Genomic DNA, 20890 nt, shown 5'->3' with positions numbered 1-20890 from the left:
TGTTATAAGGAGATCATTATAAAGTGATCAACACTGGCTAAGACTTTGAAGACAGGAAACATTGAAACCAAGTTTTTATGTTAAAATGGGATTTAAATCATTTTTAACTAATTAAGTAAATATTGATGACAGACAACTGAAATAAGGGATGAGAACAGCAACAGTCTAATAGCAGACACCTGCTTATTCCTAGACTTACCACATATTATATAACCATGGGAAGTGGCTTCCCAGGTGGTGCTAATGGTAAAGAACTCATCTGTCAATGCAGGAGACATAAGAGATGTGGGTCTGAGTCCTGGAAGATGGCAAGCCACTCCAGTGTTCTTGTCAGGAGAATCTCATGGACAGGGCAGCCTGGCAGGCTACAGTCCATGAGGTGGCAAAGAGTCAGACACAACCAAAGTGACTGAGTATGCATGGGTATAATCAGGGGAAATCTTTCTGAAAACTTTTTGAACTTCTGTTAGTCTAATTTCCTCATGTGTCAGCAGCAAAAGTCATATATGCATACAACTTCTACCATAGAGATAGTGCCTTATTTAGGTGAAATTATCCCTAAAACTACTGAAGAATGAGACATAAATTAAGGATAAAGCACTCTCAGTTGTCTTTAGTATTTATCAAAGTTGTAATTTTTTAAAAATCGTTTCCAGTAAAAATGTAGATTATTTAAACAAAACCTTAACATTGATCATTAACTTAGCATTCATCATCTAGAATTTCTGAAATGACCCAACTTCATATGCAGGAAGAAAATTAAGAATAAAAACAAAAAGACAAGGAATATGTTATAGATTCTATTAAGATTTGAGAACAGACGTGTATAGCAGGCAGGCAAAGCATCATCACCTTTCTCTTCATACATAAAATTCTAAGTGAATTGGTCAAATTAAATTTTTGGACAATATATCATCAACTGTGGGAACAGAAGAAATCAAGCCAATGGTCAATGTAAATTCTGCCCCTAGATAAGAGCCTGATACAAAACCATTTTGAACATCTAGAGATATTACAAGCACTGACTCAAATACTCTGAATGAAAAGTCAATTGAGTGTAATAGCTCTGGGATCTGCCAAGTGCCACGCTCTTATTGTTAAAGGAAGTTCCTCAAACACAGGTGCAAAGAGGATTGCGTCGTAGGTAAGGCACAAGCATACTGAAGTTATTTCTGGAGAAAGAGCATGGACAGACCTCCAAAATAAGCAAGGGAGGTTAGAGGCCGCCACCAAATCAACACTGACCACGTGAGTTCAGACAAAACAACAGGCAGGCAAAGAGGCTGGCTGAACAACTGCTAGACCAGGCCTGAACTATTCTATTCTCATTTCAACTCAACCATGAAGAGTAATTGTGACTCTTACAATTCCTTTGATCTCAATTTTCTAAATAAACATAAATTGTTATTCTGAGAGTAGCATACAGCTTTTTTCCTCAGTTTTAGTTCATAATTCCACTTTTGAAATTAAAATAAAAAAATAATAAAATAGTAGTGTGGATATGGTGACTCTAATACTGGGAGATTCATCCAATTCAGAGATGAGACCAGGACAGGACTGCCATTTTTCCTGTCTCCTTCAGCAGGTACCCTAACTACTTACTTTATCCTCCTTTACCCTTAAACTGTTCTGCCTCTCCCTCAGGACCCCACTGCCCAAACCCAAAATGGCCTTACTTGATCTTCCTGAACTCATCACAATCACAGAGGATCAAGTTCATATGCTTGTCAAAAGCCTTAAAAGTGCCAATGAAGATGCGACCATCTTGCAGGATACATCTCATCCTATAGTCAATGTGCTGCAGCATCTTGCTACTCTTTCCCACAGTCTGGAAGGAGTAAGGTAAGAGTTAGTCATCACTGTCTGCAGCTACTTTCTAACCCTTTCCTGTTTCTTCCCCACTCCTATGCCAATCCAAATTTGGCTGCTTTCTTAACAAAAACATCATGCAGTCAATCTTTTCTTACCTTACCTTTAGGATACTAAATTTGGACCCAGGACCACTTATGAAATGGTCTGCTTTTCAGAATCCCTATGTAGTTTTCCACTGCCCTAAATATATGACATCCCCAATAGATCCCCAAACCCAGTTCTCCCTTTTAGCATACCATCATTCTAATCCCTGTCCTTTCCCAATTTGAATCCCAAACCTCACTCTCCTGCAGAGTACTTGATCCTTAGAACTATTTCTTTTCCTACTAGACACCTAGACAATTGGCGGGAAATTCCTATCTCCATCAAAAACTTTGCAGTTTCTGTCAACCCAATGTAAACACAATGTATTATTTTTCAGTTCTCTTTTAAAGGCCTCTATCCCAGCTTACACCCCACCTCTTATATCATTCAGAACTTTCATCAGTGTTCCTCAAACTTTTATTTTTTTTAAAGGTGCCACTAAGGCACCTTTTAAAAAGATTTTCATCCCAAGTGACCACTCCACTGAAATCTTTATATGCAGAAATACTATTTACATACTGTGGACCTCTGGAAGACCCCAAACCACTCTAAAAATCTAAGATTCTTCTCATTCCTCAAAAACTAATTTTCAGTTCCTTTGAATATCCTTCCCATTAAGAATGTATGTTCTTGGTTACCTAAACTTAAACAGAACCACAAAACGGATCAGGATGCTGAATCTCTCTAGACTGCTTTCCTTTGTACCAATCAAGCCTTGAAGACCTCCATTTTTCTTCCCCACTGATTCCAAGCCTGTTCCTCTGCTGTGGTTTTACTGGACCATCCATTTTCAAAGTAGACTTTTCAATCTATTGAAATCTGACCTCTTGAGTCCCTCATCTGCAGGTGATCCCTCACCACTGTAAATATGACCAAAAATTCTGTTCTGTTTTTCTTCACAATGCAAGATCTCTATAACAGGACACCATACCGAGGTTTTCTCCAGTTTTTATTCAATGCAATGAGGTATCATCACTATAGATTAATTCCCTATTAAGAACCCCAAAACACCCACACTCTGGAAATCCAATATATTGAGAGAATAGCTGCTCTCCCCTCTACCCTAATAAACATCTTACCATGATTGCTGTTCCACCAAATTCAATGTCCACAGGAAAGTTTCAGGATCCTTAAGACCTAAGGGAAGGCTACAGATAAAGGTATGACGCAGGTTCTCTTACAAACAATGCAAGCTGAGGCAGAAGCTTCAAATAGTAGATGGAGCCTGCAGAGGAAAGCATGATCAAGCTGCACCACATCTACCATGGTTTAAAACAGGCAGAAAATCTTAAATCACTCCATTTCATTCTTATACCCACCAATTAAACACCAAATTTCACTATTTGATCACCTTATCTCCCATTTTTTGCACACCTGTAAGTTACCAGTTTGTTGAATGTAATTTTACACAGAAAATTCTTTAAAGTTTCAAAAATAAGCTTTTCTATTAATATTCCCAAAATGTAGTATTCTCTTTTTCCATCCTTATTCTAAGGTGTTTAATTCTCTGGTCACAAATTAATACCAAGTAATCTCAACTTCAACATTTTGGTATTCCTAAGTTTCTCCATTTGAATTCCTCCTGAGTTAACCCAGATTTTGCTCCTTGGCTAAACCACCTAAATGCTTTCAACCTCAGTGTTACCTCCCCGCACCAAGCCAAAGTCCCTTCAGAATAATGCTAGGAAATATCTCTTCACTAAGAATACAATATATTATCACGTACCTGCTTAAGATGTCCTTTGTCAAAAGGCGACATACCACTACTGAATGCTTACATGTATGTACAGTCAACTTTCTTAGTAATCAAAGAAACAAGCATTAGAATACTATCATTTCCCCAGATATACTTAAGAAAATGCTTCTAATAAGTATGAACCAAACCTAGCCAAAACTATTAAGTGGTCTCAAACTGCTAATTATATTTAAAAAGCAAACATACACATTATGTTCTTTATGAATGGGAATTTGGTTTTACATGTAAAAGTAACTCAGTATCATAAACAAATCTAGTATAATTATACTTTCAACAATGCAAACATTTCAAGTAAGATTGCTGTCTCCATTGTTTTCAATAGAGAAATTTACAAACAGTAAGCTGGTTAAGTAATTTACAATCATCTATTTTCTTATGTGAAAATAAAATCATTTAAATAGTGGTTAAGATCTATGGTATCAACAAAAAAGAATGGTGTGTAAAACTATAATAGATTAGAAGAGAGTTTAACAAGGTTATGCAAATAGTTCAGTAAGGATGGTAAACTGTAGAGGCAGTATTTCCCTACAATTAGAAAAATTTTGTGTCAGTTCACTACATTTTAAAGAGAATTTGGAGGGTATTAGGTTTTCTAAAAAAAATAAAATAAAATGACCATTACTCGGACTCTCCCAAGCTTTGTTCTCCGCATGCAAACTGCCATGCATCCTGTGTGCAGCTTTTTCTGTAAGTCAATCCTACCCTCAATAAATGTAGTTTCTCCTTTTCCAATCTGGATTCCTTCTATATCTTTTTCTTCTCAGGCTGCTAAGGCTAGGACTTTCAAAACTATGTTGAATGATAGTGGTAAGAGTGGTGAGAGTGGACTCATCTTATTCCTGAATTTAAAGGAAATGCTTTCAGGTTTTCAGCACTGAGGATAACGTTTGCTCTGAGTTGGTCATATACAGCCTTTATTATGTTGAGGTATGTTCCTTCTATGCCTACTCCCTGGTGAGGTTTTATCATAAATGGGTGTTTAATTTTGTAAAAGGCTTTCTCTTCATCTACTGAGAAGATCATGTGATTTTTATATTTCAATTTGTTAATATGGTGAATCATATTGACTGATTTGTGTATACTGAAGAATCCTTGCATCCCTGGATAAAGCCCACCATTGGATTCTGTTTGCTAACATTTAGTTGAGGATTTGTTCATCTATGTTCATCAGTAATTGGCCTGTAATTTCCTTTTTTGTGGCATCTTTGTCTGATTTTGGTAACAGGGTGACACAATAGGGGACTTAAAAATATCCCACTCACACCAATGGACAGATGATCCAGACAGGAAATCAATAAGAAAACCCAAGTTTTAACTGATACAATGGATCAGTTAGACCTAATTGATATCTACAGGGTATTTCATCCACAAAAAAATAGACCACTTTTTTCTCAAGTGCACATGGAACATTCTCCAGGATAGATCACATCCTGGGCTAGAAATCAAACCCTTGGTTAAATTTTTTAAAGTTGAAATCATTTCAAGCATCTTTTCTGATAAGGCTGTAAGATTAGGTATCAACTACAAGAAAAGTACTATAAAAAACACAAACACATGGAGGTTAAACAGGCTTCTGAATAACCAACAGCTCACTAAAGAAATCAAAAAGGAAATCAAAATAAGTCTAGAAACAAATGACAATGAAAACACAACTCAAAATCTATTGGATGCAATAAAAGCAGTGCTAAGAGGGAAATTTATAGATATACAAGCCACCTCAAGAAAAAAGAGACATCACATAAACAACCTAATGTTACACCTAAAGTCAACTAGAAAAAGAACAACAAAAAAACCCTAAAGCTAGTAGAAGGAAAGAAATCACAAAGATCAGAAGAAACAAATGAAAAAGAAATGGAGACTACAGCAAAATTCATTGCAAAGCTGATTCTGTGAGAAGATAAAACTGAGGATCCCATCAAGAACAAAAGGGGGAAGACTCAAATCAACAAAACGAAAAATGAAAAAGGAGAAGTTACAACAGACAACACAGAAATACCAAAGGTCATAAGAGAATAGTATGAGCAAATTATATGCCAATAAAATGGACAAGGTGGAAGAAATGGAACCAATTCTTGGAAAAGTATAACCTTCCAAACTCGAACCAAGAAGAAACAGAAAATATGAACAGACCAATCACAAGCATGCAAATTGAAACTGTAATAAAAAATCTTCCAACTAAAGCCCAAGGCCAGATGGCTTCACAGGCAAATTCTATCAAAAGTTTAGAGAACACCTATCCTGCTCAAACTCTTCCAAAAAATTGCAGAGGAAGAATGCAATTTTAATCCATATCCACATGAAAAGTTTCAGGCCTATAATTTAAATGTTCTGAATTCTGACAGGATTCTCTATAAAAGAGCAGTCTGTAAATTCAGGAAACCTTGGTATATGTTTGAACCACTTGCAATTTCCACTTTTATGATAGTATAGCTAAGATTTAAGATCTTCAGCAATCCATGGAGATAGAAAGTTAAGTGGTTATCTGAAATAGGGGATGGAGTTGGGGAATGAATTAAATGGCACAAAGGGATCTTACTCGGGCAACAGAAAACCCTAAAAGGACGTGTGGCAATGGCTGTAACAGCAATCTGCTTATAACTGGGCAAATCCTATGGTATATATAACATATACCAATAAAGCTGTTCTTGTAAATTGTCTGAACCGTCAAATAATCTTCAAAGTTGCTAAGATTATATTTAATATTGCCACTAGTGCCTCCAAAGAACAAAAGCAGCTGAATGTTCAGTAAGACAGTATTCCTGGCCCTTATTCCCAAATGGAGACATGCTAGTAGACAATGAGCCACAGACAGTGATTACCAGGTGAAAAAAACAGGGCTGGATACGGCTTTTCAAAATTACATGTAAAGGAAAGAAATGTAATCACAGAAAGGTTTCTGAAATAAAGATTAATATAATAGGCTTCCCTGGTGGCTCAGACAAAGAATCTGCCTGCAATGCAGGAGGCCTGAGTTCAATCCCTGCATCAGGAAGATCCCCTGGAGAATGGAACTGCTACCCATTCCAGTATTCTTGCCTGAAGAATTCCATGGATATAGCAGCCCAGGGAGCAATAGTCCATGAGGTCGCAGAGTCAGACATTAACTGAGCGACTAACACTTTCACTTTTCAGTAGGAACCAGTATCAAATGGGCATTTAAGGTGGATATTTGTAGTCAGTCACCCCTCAAATGGAATTTTATAATTCAGAGTCAGGGATTTTACCTTCAAGTGCCAAAAGACTTCAGAGTCCAGATTTCCCAATCAGACCCATTCCAAATGTTTTATTCTGCTTGGTATTTCAGTGAACACATACCAAACCAGGTTCATACACCTTAGCTATTAACAGATCAACAAATGCAAACAAAGATTTCCTGGTATAGTAGATCAGAACACAAGAGGAAGCCAGTCAGGCCTGTATCTGTCCCTCTAATCTGTTTGAGGTTCCAAACTCCTCCCACAACCACTAAGTTATTACCAAGTATAAAAACGCACCTGGGGATTTGAGTCACGGACTAAGAACTGGAGACCTACAGAACTGGGAACATAAATATGTATTATGTATAAAATAATCCATATAAATAGAAGGTAACATTTCACTCAGAATAGGGGTTGACTAATTGGAGAGGTTAAGAATGGGCTTCTCTTAATGAGATGCACTTGAAATTTAGAAAGCTATATCTCATTCCTAAATTCAGCATACTCTAATCATGAATCCTTGTGAGGGAAAGGAGATATATTACTTTGTAGAATGATCAAATGTTATCTCCACAGCAAAGAACAAAACGCAGTAAGAGGAAAAAAAAAAAAAACAAGAGCAGCAATATTACACTGCACTAAGGAATTAGCAGTTATAATAAATTTTCTATGAAAGCAGACATAAACAAATAAATGGTCCAGCGAGCCTGACTACATCCTCGGACTCCTCAGAAAGAAGAGTTCTCAAATTTTTGAAAAGGGTGGACTCTGAAATGATTAAACTACGTAGATGTGTAAAGCTTCCTTAAATCAAAAGATCTGATGGTCAGACTTGGCCAAATAACATACAAAAAATGAGAAGTCACAGAACAATGGTATAGTATTAGTTCCCGTTCACCTGGTAAAATAGACCCTTCACTGAAAAAAAAAAATGCACAAAAGTCTAATGTGAGAAACACAAGTAAGTGGAAACTATTAATCCACAAAGCAATGCCACTTAAACCAGAGGAAAACAATTTTTCCATTTTGGAAAGTGTTTATCAAAGGGGAAAAAAGAGACATCAAAGGTGGTACTAAGAAATTATCACTGTAGTAATTATTCTTGAACTTTTGAACTGTGGTGTTGGAAAAGACTCTTGAGAGTCCCTTGGACTGCAAGGAGATCCACCAGTCAATCCTAAAGGAAATCAGTCCTGAATATTCAGTGGAAGGACTGACACTGAAGCTGAAACTCCAATACTTTGGCCACCTGATGCGAAGAACTGACTTATTAGAAAAGACCCTGATGCTGGGAAAGATTGAAGGCAGGAGGAGACGGGGACGACAGAGGATGAGATGGCTGGATGGCATTACTGACTCTAATAATCATGAGTTTGAGTGGACTCCGGAAGTTAGTGACGGACAGGTAAGCCTAGTGTGCTGCAATCCACGGGGTCGCAAAGTATCAAGACGTGACTGAGCAACTGAACTGAATTATTCTTGATGGTAATCAATACTGCTTATTGTGTTATTAGAAAGCAACATAACAAAACATTTTATAAATTACTAATTTTTATACGTTGCATACCCAAACTGAATCCTCATCCTAATAAATTTAAAATACCTAATATACACTATCTTAAAAATGCAGAATATTCGTAACAGCATAGCAAACTAGGGGGAAAGAAACACAAGTACAAAGAAAAAGTAAATCATGAAGGGACCATCATTTATTCATTACAAATCATATTGAGGATTATGTAATAAAATGAAGGAACATTAATGATATACATAAATAGAATAGTTTAAAAACATGATTACAACTATGTTTTCAAAAGAAAAGCAAATGGGTAAAATGAAAGAAAAAAAATGCCACTATGGTTGAAACATGGCTATTTAAAATCTGTGGTTTACTTTCCCATTTTTCTTGGCTATCACTCATATGCTTTACATTTTTATAATGAAAAAGAAAACATATCAATTGTTTAAATGTCTTTACCCATTTACACGTACAGCAGACTTTAACAAGACCCTTGTCACCAAATTCATCTGATTCTCTACTCTGTAATGTTTACTTCATCTACTCTCCTTGTAATACCTTTCCCTTTACCACATTCTATAGCACCAACACTCCCCTACTGGCTCCACCTTATGTTTTCATCTTTGAAAGTGGTTCTCTAAGAGACTAGCAGACTTTTTCTTTTAAAAGGAAAGACAATAAATATTGTAGGTCTTGCCTGGCATTCAATCTGTCATGAATGCTCCCACCTGCCACTGTACTGTCAATAATATCCACAGGCCTTATGTAAATAAATGGATATGGCTCTGTGCTAACAAAATTTTATTTATAAAAACAGGCAATAAATGAGTCAGATACTTTATCAATCTTGCTGTAAAATAATTCTAGTAACTAGTACTATTTAGATGAAACTAGCACTTAAAACTTAGAAAATTAGATTACTCTACTTGTAGATCATAATTATGATTTAAATAATACTATACAGGAACTTGCAAGAGTATCTAAACTATACTAAAGGGCCAAAAAATTCTTGGTTAAAAAATCAATTATGCACACTTATTCATGTAAAAACGTTCTTACTCTGGGGGACAGCTGAGGACAATTATCAGATTCCACTGCCTGAAATCAATTCTACTGTCTTGCAATCAAGTCCAGGCAATTACTGGAGAATGCTGGGTAAAGTATTCAGTAGGGGAGGATTTTTCCGTTTGAAATGATGGCCATAAGCCTAATTAATTTGAGTTGCAGGGTTATACTCTGAAATAGAAATAAAGAAAATCTAGAAGAAAACTCATCTATAAACTTCTTTCCTTAGTTTCTGAAAAGTACATACTAAACCCTTTGAACTTAGGTCATTCAAATCTTAAACTTAAGAAAGGAAAAATAGAGTATTTAATCAAAATTAATTGCAATTTTCTAAAAATCTAAGCAATTAACACAAAAAGACACTGTAAATAAATCTACATAATACTGACAAATCATAAGTTAATAATAGTTTTGTTACATTGTCAGATGACTCAAACAAATGGGTAACAAAACATGAGGAAAGAAAACAAGAAATAAGTAGTAAATAAGCCTGGGAAAATATTTAGCTTCTCATCTGCTAATGGATGTGATGTGTATTTCTAATTTAATAGAAATAAATTATATGTAATTGACAAAATTAATGCAGATGAAAGTGTACCTGGCACTATACTTTCTCATGGCAACTGAAGACTAATAATTCATAATATAATTTAGAACATGAACCTTAATTTCAAATTCCTTGATTTATTTTCACATCTGCATATCCAAGGAAATGGTCCTATCTGTTTTGCAAAAAGCAAATCACTGAAACTTCATTTCAAACTATCAGCAGAAAAGATAAAGTTCTCACAGAAAGGAATTCTAAAACATATTAGGAGGATATTCAGCAACTATTTATAATGAAATACTTCTCTTACGTTAAGGTGAAAAGCAGTACAAGTTAAATATGAATAAAACTACCTAAAAAGCAAAGACTACATTGTCTAGAAAGTAACTCATGACAAAAGTCTTTCAGGGTGAGAGCATTAAGGTACTGCTTTTACTTTTTAAAATTTTCTGCTATGTGTTTATATTTGTATGATGCTTTTAAGGAAAAGAAATTGAATATATCCCAAATAATTAAATGACCTCCAAACATCCTACCCTTTAATTAGTTGTTTAATCCTGATCATGATTTCATCAGCTATAACCTGTTTTTATTTTTCTCTTGAAATCAGCTACCTTGGTGTTCCAATACTGCTTTAACCACCTCTTGGTGTCTCAGCTAAGAATGCCTGTCTCAGTTCTGCCTGGAAATCCACCACAGGTACTTGCTGCTGCTGAGATCGCCTCAGGTACACGTGACACCTACGACAAGAGCACAGAACACATAAATGAAAAGACATTTCCCTATATAGTTAACAATGCAAGCATGAAAAGACCCTTAAATTTAATACTCCAAGGTTCAGAGCATACCACTACATTATGAACAAATTATAAAAGAGGAGGCTCTCTGCACATAGGAATGTACAAGAACTGAGGGATACTTACCCTCTTTGGTGATATTACCAAGGAACTTAAAGGAAAAAAGAAAGAGCTCTTTTGGTTTAAAATGCCCTATAAAAGAACCAAGAGTATAATAACCATTTCTAATCTGGAAACAACTCTTTAACCCCTAAGGAGGTAGGGTATTGGTTAAGGCATTTCCAATGAGACATTTTAAGATAGTTATTTATGCTGACTGGAAGTTACTAACTGAAACAAAGAACCTCCAAGCTACTTAGGCTCTCAGACTATGTAAATCTACCATCCTTTAGTTATCAGGGAATTCTAGAAAAATACTCAACATATTCCTACCTATAAGTAAGACTCTATCTGGCTGTAAATCTGATCCTGAGAATAAGAGATACAGTAAATTACACAGTTTGCTGGCTAACAAGACAAGCATAAATAAATCACCAGCCAAAAAACTGCCCTCATTGTAAGTATGTGCTTGCATGCTAAGTCACTTTAGTTGTATCCAATTTTTTGTGACCCTGTGGACCTTAGCCCGCCAGGCTCCTCTGTTCATGGGATTCTCCAGGCAAGAATACTGCAGTGGGCTGCCGTGTCCTCCTTCAAGGGATCTTCCCAGGGATGGAACCCATTTCTCTTACTTCCTGCACTAGCAAGCAGCTGATAAGTACATATGTATGAAAATATTCAGTAACAGCTAGAATTGAAAATGGGACTGTGATAAATGGTTTTCCACTATTTCTATACTTTTAAATTAAGACTTTTAACTGCAGTTCATGGGGTCACAAAGAGTGGGACATGACTAAGCAACTGAACAACAACATAAAGAATTAGGCTGGACTTTGTCCATGGTTCCTAGGAGGTCATCTCTAATCCTTTGAGTTTAACCAGTGATAGGAGTGTGTTTGTTATTCATGGTGGGCCTCTGGGATCACACCAGAGTTAAAGCTAACTAGATGGCTCAGGTTAAAACCTGGGCTTAGAGAACAGAATATTTATGCTGCTTACCTGTTTCTATAATCCACCTATTATCAAAGTGGAAAAAGGTGGTTGGGGAAATTATATTGTTTTTCCAACTCAAAATTACCCTCAGATTCTAGTTCAGCACCTCCTAGTATTTATACATAACATATACAACAGACATCAGGTAAATGAAGTTGTCTCTTCTTCAAAAGCAATAAAGTATTTCCACAGACATGGAAAAATGAATGAAACCTAAAGCAGGCTTTCAGAAGATTAGCATATGACCAGCTGTTATACTGATGATTCACACTGATGTTACACTGGATAAAGGCTCTAATAAAACATAACAAATGTAATAGAACCTTCACTCACTAACAAAGATCCTCTCCCAAGAAATCTCCTCCACCCATACCTCTGCCACAATCTCTAATCTACCTCAAGTCATTTCTAGAGATTCTGGGGAGGAAAAAAATGGCATTACCATGTAAAAGAAAACAGGCAAATGCCTATCATAAATTATATAAAATATTCACTCAAAGTGAATATTTAATGAAGTGAATATTAAAGTGAATTTAATAAAGTAAAGAATAATGAACTCTGAAGAATAAGTAAAGTAAAACAGACATGGGAAAATAGAGAAATCTTTTGCCTTGCCAATAATTTAAAATATGCAAAATACTGAAATTTTCCCACATATTAAATGAGCAAATAACAAAAATAAGATACAAAATGCTACCCATGTAAAAACTTCATATTTGTAAAAACTTCATATTTGAAGAAGTGAAATAAAATAGAAACAAATATTAATAACAGTTGACCCTTAAATGAGAGTTTGAATTGTGTGGGACTATTTATATATGTTTTCCCCCCAATAAATATATTGGGGATTTTTTTTTTGGAAATTTTTGACAATTTGAAAAACTTGCAGACAAACCAGAGCCTAGAAACATCAAAAAAAGTTAGGTATGTCATGAACATGTAAAATATATGCAGACATACATTTAACATAAAAATGTTGTTCAGTCAATTGTCTATACTATCAGTAATGCTTCTAGTCAACAAGAGGCAATTTATAGTTCAATTTGGGGGGACTCAAAAGATACACAGGGATTTTTGCCTATGTGGGGGACTGCAACCCAACTCCCTTGTTATACAAGAGACAACTGTAGTATTACTTTTCAGACTGACTGCTCCTTTCTTCACTGCAATAACTAAGAAATGCAAACAATGTAAATATCCATCAGTAAGATAATGATAAAGGTTATTATAGAATGCCTGACATGGAAAGACTCCCAAGGCGTATTGCTACACAATAAATCTTCTGTATATAAACAAACATGCCTCCACACACACACTCCATATGTGTGCACATGAATGCATATTAAAAGGTCTGAAATGATAAGAGATCAAACTACCTGAGGATTTCTCTCTGGGGAGACACAGGGAGGGGAATGGACTGGTGATACTTGATATTCACTGTGTATCTCAAAATTACATGTTTTATGAGAAAATCATATTCATGTATTAGTAACAGCAATGCAATTTGAAAAATAACAGCTTTAGGAAAGAAAACCAATTTTACCACTGATAACTATCAAGATTTGTGGTAATAACAAAATGCACAAAACCCAATATAAATTCAGTATGTATCATGTCATTATTATTGTTTTAGCTGCTAAGTTGTGACTCTTTAGAAATGTTAATATAGTTTTAATTGAAATGCTCCTTTTAGAAACACATTCATATCCTAAATTAAGAGAAAAACGTATACATTTCAAATGCACTAACTAAAAAAATTCTAACGACTGCAGAGCACACATGAACACACACATTTCCATCTCTTCAAAGCACAGAACATCAGGCAAGCACAGCAAAAGTGCAAAATAATAAAGCAGAAACAACTTTAATACGCTGAAGGAGGTAGAACTTTATGAACATACCGTGTTACCTACACGTGTATAGATAAAAGGAAATACATGTTACTAAAATTTTAGCAAAAGTTAGCACAACATGGTTATGGATAATTTAATTGCTTTTTTACTGTATCAATATAACATGCACAAGCTTCTTTCATTAATTAAATTCATTTAAATTCCCTGTGGCAGCATACTTTGTTCCAATTTGAAAATGCCCTAAATTGGTTCTCAGGGCCTGACTGTACTCACTCCTGGTTGCTCAGTGAGGCTGTCCTTCTACGTTTGACTTGGACTTCCACCTCTGGTACGTGCTGTTCTGTAGTCCGTCTCAAGTGTAAACGGTCCCTGAGGTAGAAAGGGGATTTGTTTTCCAGAATTCATCAATTTCTGAAATAACCACTTACTTAAAGATTATACATGTATCTAGTAAAACGGAATTTTTAAACTCCATCTAATCTAATTAAAGCAAGGTATGGTGATATATGCCAATTACAAATCAATAAAACTGACAAAGGCAGAATTAACTATTAGATCTTTATCCGTCAATGGTCAGAATCTAGCCCAAAAAGGAAAAATATCAAAAAGTTAAGCAAAACTGTATATTTCTACATATACTCACATATACAGATATAACACTATATATTTATATATATTTACATACAAATAAATGAACATACCCCTGAAAAATGGCAACAATGATTCCAAAAATGATTTGAAAAATATTTTATTATGATAGATCCTTCTGTACAGTGGAATAAAGTATAAAATTTAAATTACAAAGTGTCTAAGCAATCTCTTGTGTGAATGCTTCCTTCTTAGGATTTGAGAAACAAGAAATTTTAAAAATGCTTAAAAAAAAAAAAACCATAGCCACTGACAGTATAATCTGCAGAATAGCTCACAAAATGGCTGCTCAAAGGATCTGAACAGGAAATCTGTTCAGCACTTGCGTCACAGACTAGAAACTACAGGAACTGCAATTTTAAAATGTCAACTCAAAACAGAGATAAGGAAAGGCATTTTACGCAAGTAGTATTTCCCAGGCAGATTTCAAAGGACACATTCGAAAAGATAATTTCCTGAACCCATGCTATTTTGGGTTTCATATTAGACTATGCAAAATAAACAAGAGTTTACCAATAACCCTGGATTTGCTTCAAAAACTTTAATGTTCTAATCAAGCAGTAGAAAAGATCATTTTAAAAAAATACCTTTGCTAATCCCCTTGACCTTTGGACCTTTGATTAGGTAATGCTTTCTTAGATTATGACACCTAAGTACCTAATGGAGACAGAAATCCATAGGATTTCACCAAAAGTGAAAAATCTTTGCTTCAAAAGAAAAACAATTAGAAGCATGGGAGAAAAGGTATGCAAATTATATATGCGATGAAAGTCTTTTATCCAGAATATATATAGTATTAACATTAGTCGCTCAGTCGTGTCCGACTTTTTGTGACCCCATGGACTACATGTAGCCCGCCAGGCTCCTCTGTCCATGGGATTCTCTAGGCAAAAATACTGGAGTGGGCCGCCATTTCCTCCTCCAGATATAAAGAACTCTAATTTAGAGAGATATAAAGAACTCTTACAACTCAATAATATAGTAACAAAACAATTTTAAAATGAGTAAAGGGGGCTTCCCTGATGGCTCAGTGGTAAAGAATCCACCTGCCAAAGCAGAAGACACAAGTTCCATACTTGGTATGGGAAGATCCCACGTATAGACCATGAAGCTGCTAAATCCCTACACTGCAACTTTTGAGCCTGTGCTTTAGAGCTCAGGAGCAGAAAAAACTGAAGCCCACATGCCCTAGAGCCAGCCTGCACAACAAGAGAAGCCACAGAAAAGAGAAGACCTTGCACTGCAACTTAAGAGAACAGCCCCAGCTCACTGCAACTAGAGAAAAGCCGGTGCAACAATGAAGACCCAGCACAGCTATGAAATAAATAAATTACAAAAAATAAAATGAGTAAGTTTCAAACAGATCGCTTTCCAAATGCATAAAAATTTCCCTTAATAGAAAAAAAGATGCTCAATATGAGGGTCATTAGGAAAACACAAATCAAAACCACAAACACCATTTCACACCACAGGAGTAGGATGTGGAGAAACTGGAGAAATGAAAAATGACACAACTCTGGTACTTCTTAAAAATCTTGAGCGTATTAACATGTGACCCAAGTATTTCTACTCCAAGCTTGGAGTGAAATAAAAACTCAAACTTGAACATGAAAATTCCTAGCAGTGTTAGTTGTAATAGCCAAAAATAGAAATAACCCAAAGTATAAATGATGAATGCATAAACAAAATACGGTGTGGTATGGTATATCCATACAATGGAATGTCATTCAGTCATAAAAAAGGATGAAACACTGATACACAAGATTGTAGTTTCAAACATATTTACTAATACAGTAAAAGGAATTATAAACCTCTGCTTTGCCACAGACCTCTGCTTTGTCACAGACCACCCATTATGATTCATCCACGCTTAACTGAGAATACCCCATTATCCATCCCACCCCTCAGAAAAAAATCTTCAGTTCCTTTATGTAACCTGAAGGTCTGTGTTCAATTGAGAAAAGAATCAGTATATAAAGTTATCTTTTTCAATTTTCAAAGATTTTTAAAGCTACCTGCAAAATCAGTGATGAGCAGCTTTATTTCGAACTTTGTTCTAAATACACATATGTACATTTGTAATGTCTTTGTACACAATGGTAATTTTTCACTCCAAAATCCCTTTCATTAAAAAATTAATACTAATCTGGAAATATGGGCTTCTCAGATGGCTCCATGGTAAAAAAGCCACCTGCTAAGCAGGAGACTCCAGTTCAATCCCTGAGAAGTTCCCCAGGAGAAGAAAATGGCAACCCACTCCAGTATTCTTGCCTAATAAATCCCATGGACAGAGGAGCCTGGCTATCATCCATGGAGTCCAAAAAAGGCAAGACATGAGTTAGCAACTAAAACAACAACAAATTTGAAAATATAATGAAAAAGCAAAAGATCATGAGGGTTTTTTCCTATCTAATATTCTATCAAATACTCAGGATTCCTCACACAACCCCCCCAAAAAAAGTAATAACTCAATGACTAAGACCTCAAGAATGAGAAATAAAAATTAAAAAACACAAAGATAATGTGAGGTAATCCCAGGGTGTGATCTCCCACTAACATGAAAATCAGTGCCTCTAAAAACAAAACCTTTAGAATCAAAGAGAATTCTGAGCCAGCCAGCACCCAGGAACCAGAAAATAAAACTTCTTTGCCCATTCTTAGTGAAGGATGATGCCTTAACCATCAACAACTCATGTTCAAAGTACCTTGCCTTAGAAAGCAACACACAGTCCTTGCTCTAAACTTCAGACAGGGCTCATATTCCTTTCCCATTCTCAACAAGCTGTGGTACTATGGCAAACAGTCACAAGTCAGGACAGAGACCTTCAAACTTCAGGTCTTTCCACAGAGTCCGCCATATTGAGGTCCTAAGTCAGAGGGCAAGACTACAAAATGGCGGACCAGGATGATGCACTCTCATCTCGCAAAGGGCCAAATGATCAGATGTTCATATTTGAAGCAGTATCTTCCTACAAGCAGAAAAAAAAAAAAAGATGCAAATCATAAGTATCACAAAATACCAGAGTCCTGTTTTTTGAGCTACTAGAAAATAACTCCAGAAAAAAGCTTCCAAAGCTTAATTTACATTTCCCTAAATTACTTTCTAACTGGGCACACAAGCAGGCATACTATTTGTGATAAATGAGTAAAAAAGGCAAACACATCAAAATTCTGCAAGGAAAATCCTTAAAAATGTCCCCCAAAATCAAAGTATGGAAATAGTAATACAATAATCATGGTACTTTGTTAATTACCTCTTCTCAGGGAATATTCATACCAGCTCCAACTTCAAAAATAATGGAACAAAAATAATTAAAAAATCAAGAGGAAGGGAATATGTACACATAGCTGAGCACATTAGCAACTGTGAAGTTGCTGTACAGCAGAAACTAACACAATATTGTAAAGCAAATATATTCCAATTTTTTTAAAAGTCCAATTAAGGGCAAGAATTCACTAATCCCAGATACACCTAGGATACACCTACATTCTACATTTTTCTCTGCTTTTCTCCTTGAACAACTCATAGACCTCAGTTCCTAAGAGTCCTAGAGGAGCCTTGATCCCCTGATTTAAGGAAATTATAAAGGTAACATCACCAATGGATTATCTAGCAATCAAAAAATAAGACAGACACGAAAGGGAAATGTAGCTATGGAATTATGTTAATCTGGAAAACTGAAATCAGAGATTAAAGGGATGAGAGTTGTCTAAAAGGCTAACTGAATCCACTTTACAGATAACAATTAAAAGACTGCTCACAATACCACCTAAGGGAAATGAACAAAACTGAAAAAGCTCCTGCACCAGCGATGGAGGCTGTCTTTTAAGTAGCGTAGTGAATCCCAGAATGCACTCACCTCTCTTGGCCTCCAAGGCCGCACCACTCCCTTAAAAATTGAGAAGGCCAGGGGCACAGTGCAACTGCCCTGACATTTCAGGCAGGCACAGGATGGAAAAACTGTGCAACTCTCTGGCCTACCTGCTCCACTCCACCATGGCACTGCAGGGAAGGGGTGACTTAAAATGCAGAGGCTGAGCAAACCTGTGTCCTTCCTCCCCGGGACACCCCACACAGCGGAAGCTGCACAAATCCCTTCTCCCAGTGCACAGCAGACGTGGTGTCATCACTGACGCACCTGAGCACCCCCAGCCCACACCTTCCCTACCGCAGCACCAGGGTGCGGCAGCCGCCCCCCACAACTCCCCGGTCCGCCTCTCCCCCTCTGCGCACGGCTCTCCGGAGGGCGCGGCCGACTTCCCGCCTGGAGGCCGCAGGGCCGCCCCTCCCCCACTGCGGCAACACGGGGAGGGCCGCGCCCCTACTCCACGCCTGCGCAGAGCCGCACAGCTGCAGTGGCCGCCATCTTCGCAGAGCCGCACAAAGGTTGTGACGCCACACCAACCCCCACGCTCCTGAGCTGGCCTTCGAAACTCACATTCCAAATGCAGAGAAAACGCACGCGAACGAGAAACGCCTCTGGCTGTCACATCCCAGAACCTGGCAGGTCCCCCGCAAGATGCATTAGATGGGCTGTGAATACCACATCCCTCCTCTTAAACCAAGCTCACAAATGTGAGATATTTAAAGGAATCAAGTATATAAGGACCGGACATTTTTGCAGCCACCCCTTCAATTTAGGGACAGTAGTTTTGCTGCACCATTCAAACTCTAAGAGCACTGCTGGTCACGAGAACACTGAACAGTTCTCCCTTTTTTTCAAACAGATGGCCACCGCCACCCGCGTGCCCCCACCCGCTCACCCGCTAACCTATTGCAGCCATGCCTCAAGACTGCTTTGTCGTGCCCCCACCGCCACTCCGTGGCCCCACCGTCGCCGGCACCCCACCACCTCCCGATACCGAGGCCACAGAGGGACCCCACCATGCTCCCGTGGCCCCCTTCACCCGCCACGGGCAGCGCGGCCTCTCGGCCGCCCCCTAAATAGCCGCCACCGCGGTCACCCCGTTGCCCCCTCCTCCTCACTGCCGCAGGGACCACCACAACCACTCCCTCCCGCTGCTGCCACACATCAGCGCCTCCGTGGACACGGCACCTGCTGCCGCCTCACGGCCGCTGTGGACAACGCTGACCCCGCCTTCCCCCGACTGTTGCATCGTGGCCGCCCGCGGTCGCGGCCTCAACCACAGAAACAAAGAATCAGAGAATCTGAGGGGGCGCAACATGACGGTGCAGATACCCCCAAGACCTGACAAGACACGGTCAGGAGAGTCACTCCAGCCTCAAGCCTCCAGAGTTGTTCCATCCGGCCACCGAACAAAGAACGTGAGAGCCCAGATCCCCAGTGAATACCGAAATACTTCTAGTTATGAAAGCTCAGGATGATTTAAAAAAAAAAAATGTTGCCCACCACACGGCTGACCTGGCCCGCTCCATCGCGCCGCTGGCCGCTCCTCAGAACACAACGTCACGCATCTCCGGCTGGCAGACCGCGCTGCGCTCCGCCGCCGTCACGGCACCACTCCGCAGACTCCGCCTGCACATGCGCGGCAAGCTGCCCCGCTCCTGGCGACCGGACTCTGCCGCGCCTGCGCAGTCTGTTTGCCGCAGTGGCACTGCAGGCGATGCGCGCCCTCCCAGGCAGGGAAACCGGGGATGGTGTCTATCCCACCCCGGTGGTCAAAGTCCTAAGGCCTTTGGGGTGGGGGAGCTCTAGGGACCACCACGAGCCGGCAGTTCATGGCTCTTAGAATCGTACCAAATGTTAACAGTTGTACTTCAACCCAGAGTGGTACCTCCCTTTGGAGTGGGAATTGGGTATTTCCTTTTTGTGAAAATGCAAAAGTCCATACCTTTTTCAGGTTTTCCTCTGGTGACCTTATCCTGTTGCAAGGTAACACACATATTATGTTACATTTATATGTTTTATAAACACATATAAAGCAAGTCATGATTTCTTTAAACTCTTCTTTAGTGAGACATTTTAATCTTTTTGCCATGTTTGTATTTTTACAGTGATTACTTTCAGAATTAAAGTATTAAGATAAAACAAAATTAAACTTAATTCTAAGCTCTAATGTACTTGCTGTCAATTTCCTTTACCTATCTTCACCCTTTTCTAGCCTGCTCTTTCTGCCAGTCTGCCCAGACTCCTAATTTCGTGGCTGCTCAATCTGGTGGCTAAGATGGTAAAGAATCTGCCTGCAATGATGGAGACCTGGGTTTGATCCCTGGGTTGGGAGGTTCCCCTGGAGGAGGGCATACAATCCACTCCAGTATTCTTGCCTGGAGAATCCCTTGGACAGAGAGCCTAGCGGGATACAGTCCATGGGAGTCACAAAGAGTCAGACACGACTGAGCAACTAAGTACTATAGTTAAGAACCTGGCTTTGGATGGCGGGAAAGGCATGATAGGATCCCGACATTACAAGTGACACAGAGAGTGTGGCCATTTTGGCTCACTCATTTATTGAAAGAGAATATTTAAAATCAGTTTGT

The 20890-nt window shown here is 38.1% G+C and overlaps 2 protein-coding genes and 1 long non-coding RNA gene across 10 annotated transcripts in view; all 3 read right to left on the bottom strand.

The window, feature by feature from the left end:
- SNRPN (small nuclear ribonucleoprotein polypeptide N) overlaps positions 1 to 10751 on the bottom strand; it is a 34144-nt gene extending 23393 nt beyond the window's left edge. For 3 of the 7 annotated variants that reach the window (XM_060401536.1, XM_060401540.1, XM_060401537.1), the window contains exons 1-3: positions 10655 to 10751; positions 3036 to 3181; positions 1677 to 1828 (exon numbers count right to left, since the gene is read on the bottom strand). In XM_060401536.1, the coding sequence (XP_060257519.1) occupies positions 1677 to 1828; positions 3036 to 3038 (155 nt within the window). In that variant the 5' untranslated portion in view covers positions 3039 to 3181; positions 10655 to 10751. Of the gene's footprint in view, positions 1 to 1676; positions 1829 to 3035; positions 3182 to 3682; positions 3755 to 7206 lie in introns of all 7 variants that reach the window. The other 4 variants (XM_060401538.1, XM_060401539.1, XM_060401541.1 and 1 more) reach the window with 4 other exon arrangements.
- On the bottom strand, positions 8597 to 19919 carry SNURF (SNRPN upstream open reading frame). 2 transcript variants are annotated; one of them, XM_060401542.1, is made up of 3 exons: positions 19803 to 19919; positions 14056 to 14151; positions 8597 to 10780 (listed from the first exon to the last, which is right to left on the bottom strand). In XM_060401542.1, the coding sequence occupies exons 1-3, from the start codon at positions 19826 to 19828 to the stop codon at positions 10675 to 10677; spliced, it is 228 nt and encodes a 75-aa protein (XP_060257525.1). In that variant the 5' UTR covers positions 19829 to 19919; the 3' UTR covers positions 8597 to 10674. The 2 variants fall into 2 exon arrangements, with proteins under 2 accessions (XP_060257525.1, XP_011953688.1); XM_012098298.3 differs by having other exon boundaries at positions 19815 to 19919.
- LOC132658104 (uncharacterized) lies at positions 14515 to 18672 on the bottom strand. The gene is made up of 2 exons (XR_009597168.1): positions 18291 to 18672; positions 14515 to 17399 (listed from the first exon to the last, which is right to left on the bottom strand). It is a non-coding gene; the product is annotated as an uncharacterized LOC132658104 (long non-coding RNA).
- Positions 19920 to 20890: the final 971 nt, after the last annotated feature.

Source organism: Ovis aries, chromosome 18 (assembly GCF_016772045.2).
Source record: "Ovis aries strain OAR_USU_Benz2616 breed Rambouillet chromosome 18, ARS-UI_Ramb_v3.0, whole genome shotgun sequence".
Taxonomy (NCBI): Eukaryota; Metazoa; Chordata; class Mammalia; order Artiodactyla; family Bovidae; genus Ovis; species Ovis aries.
Note: the sequence above shows the minus strand (reverse complement) of the source record. Positions and strands in the feature narration are given on the sequence as shown.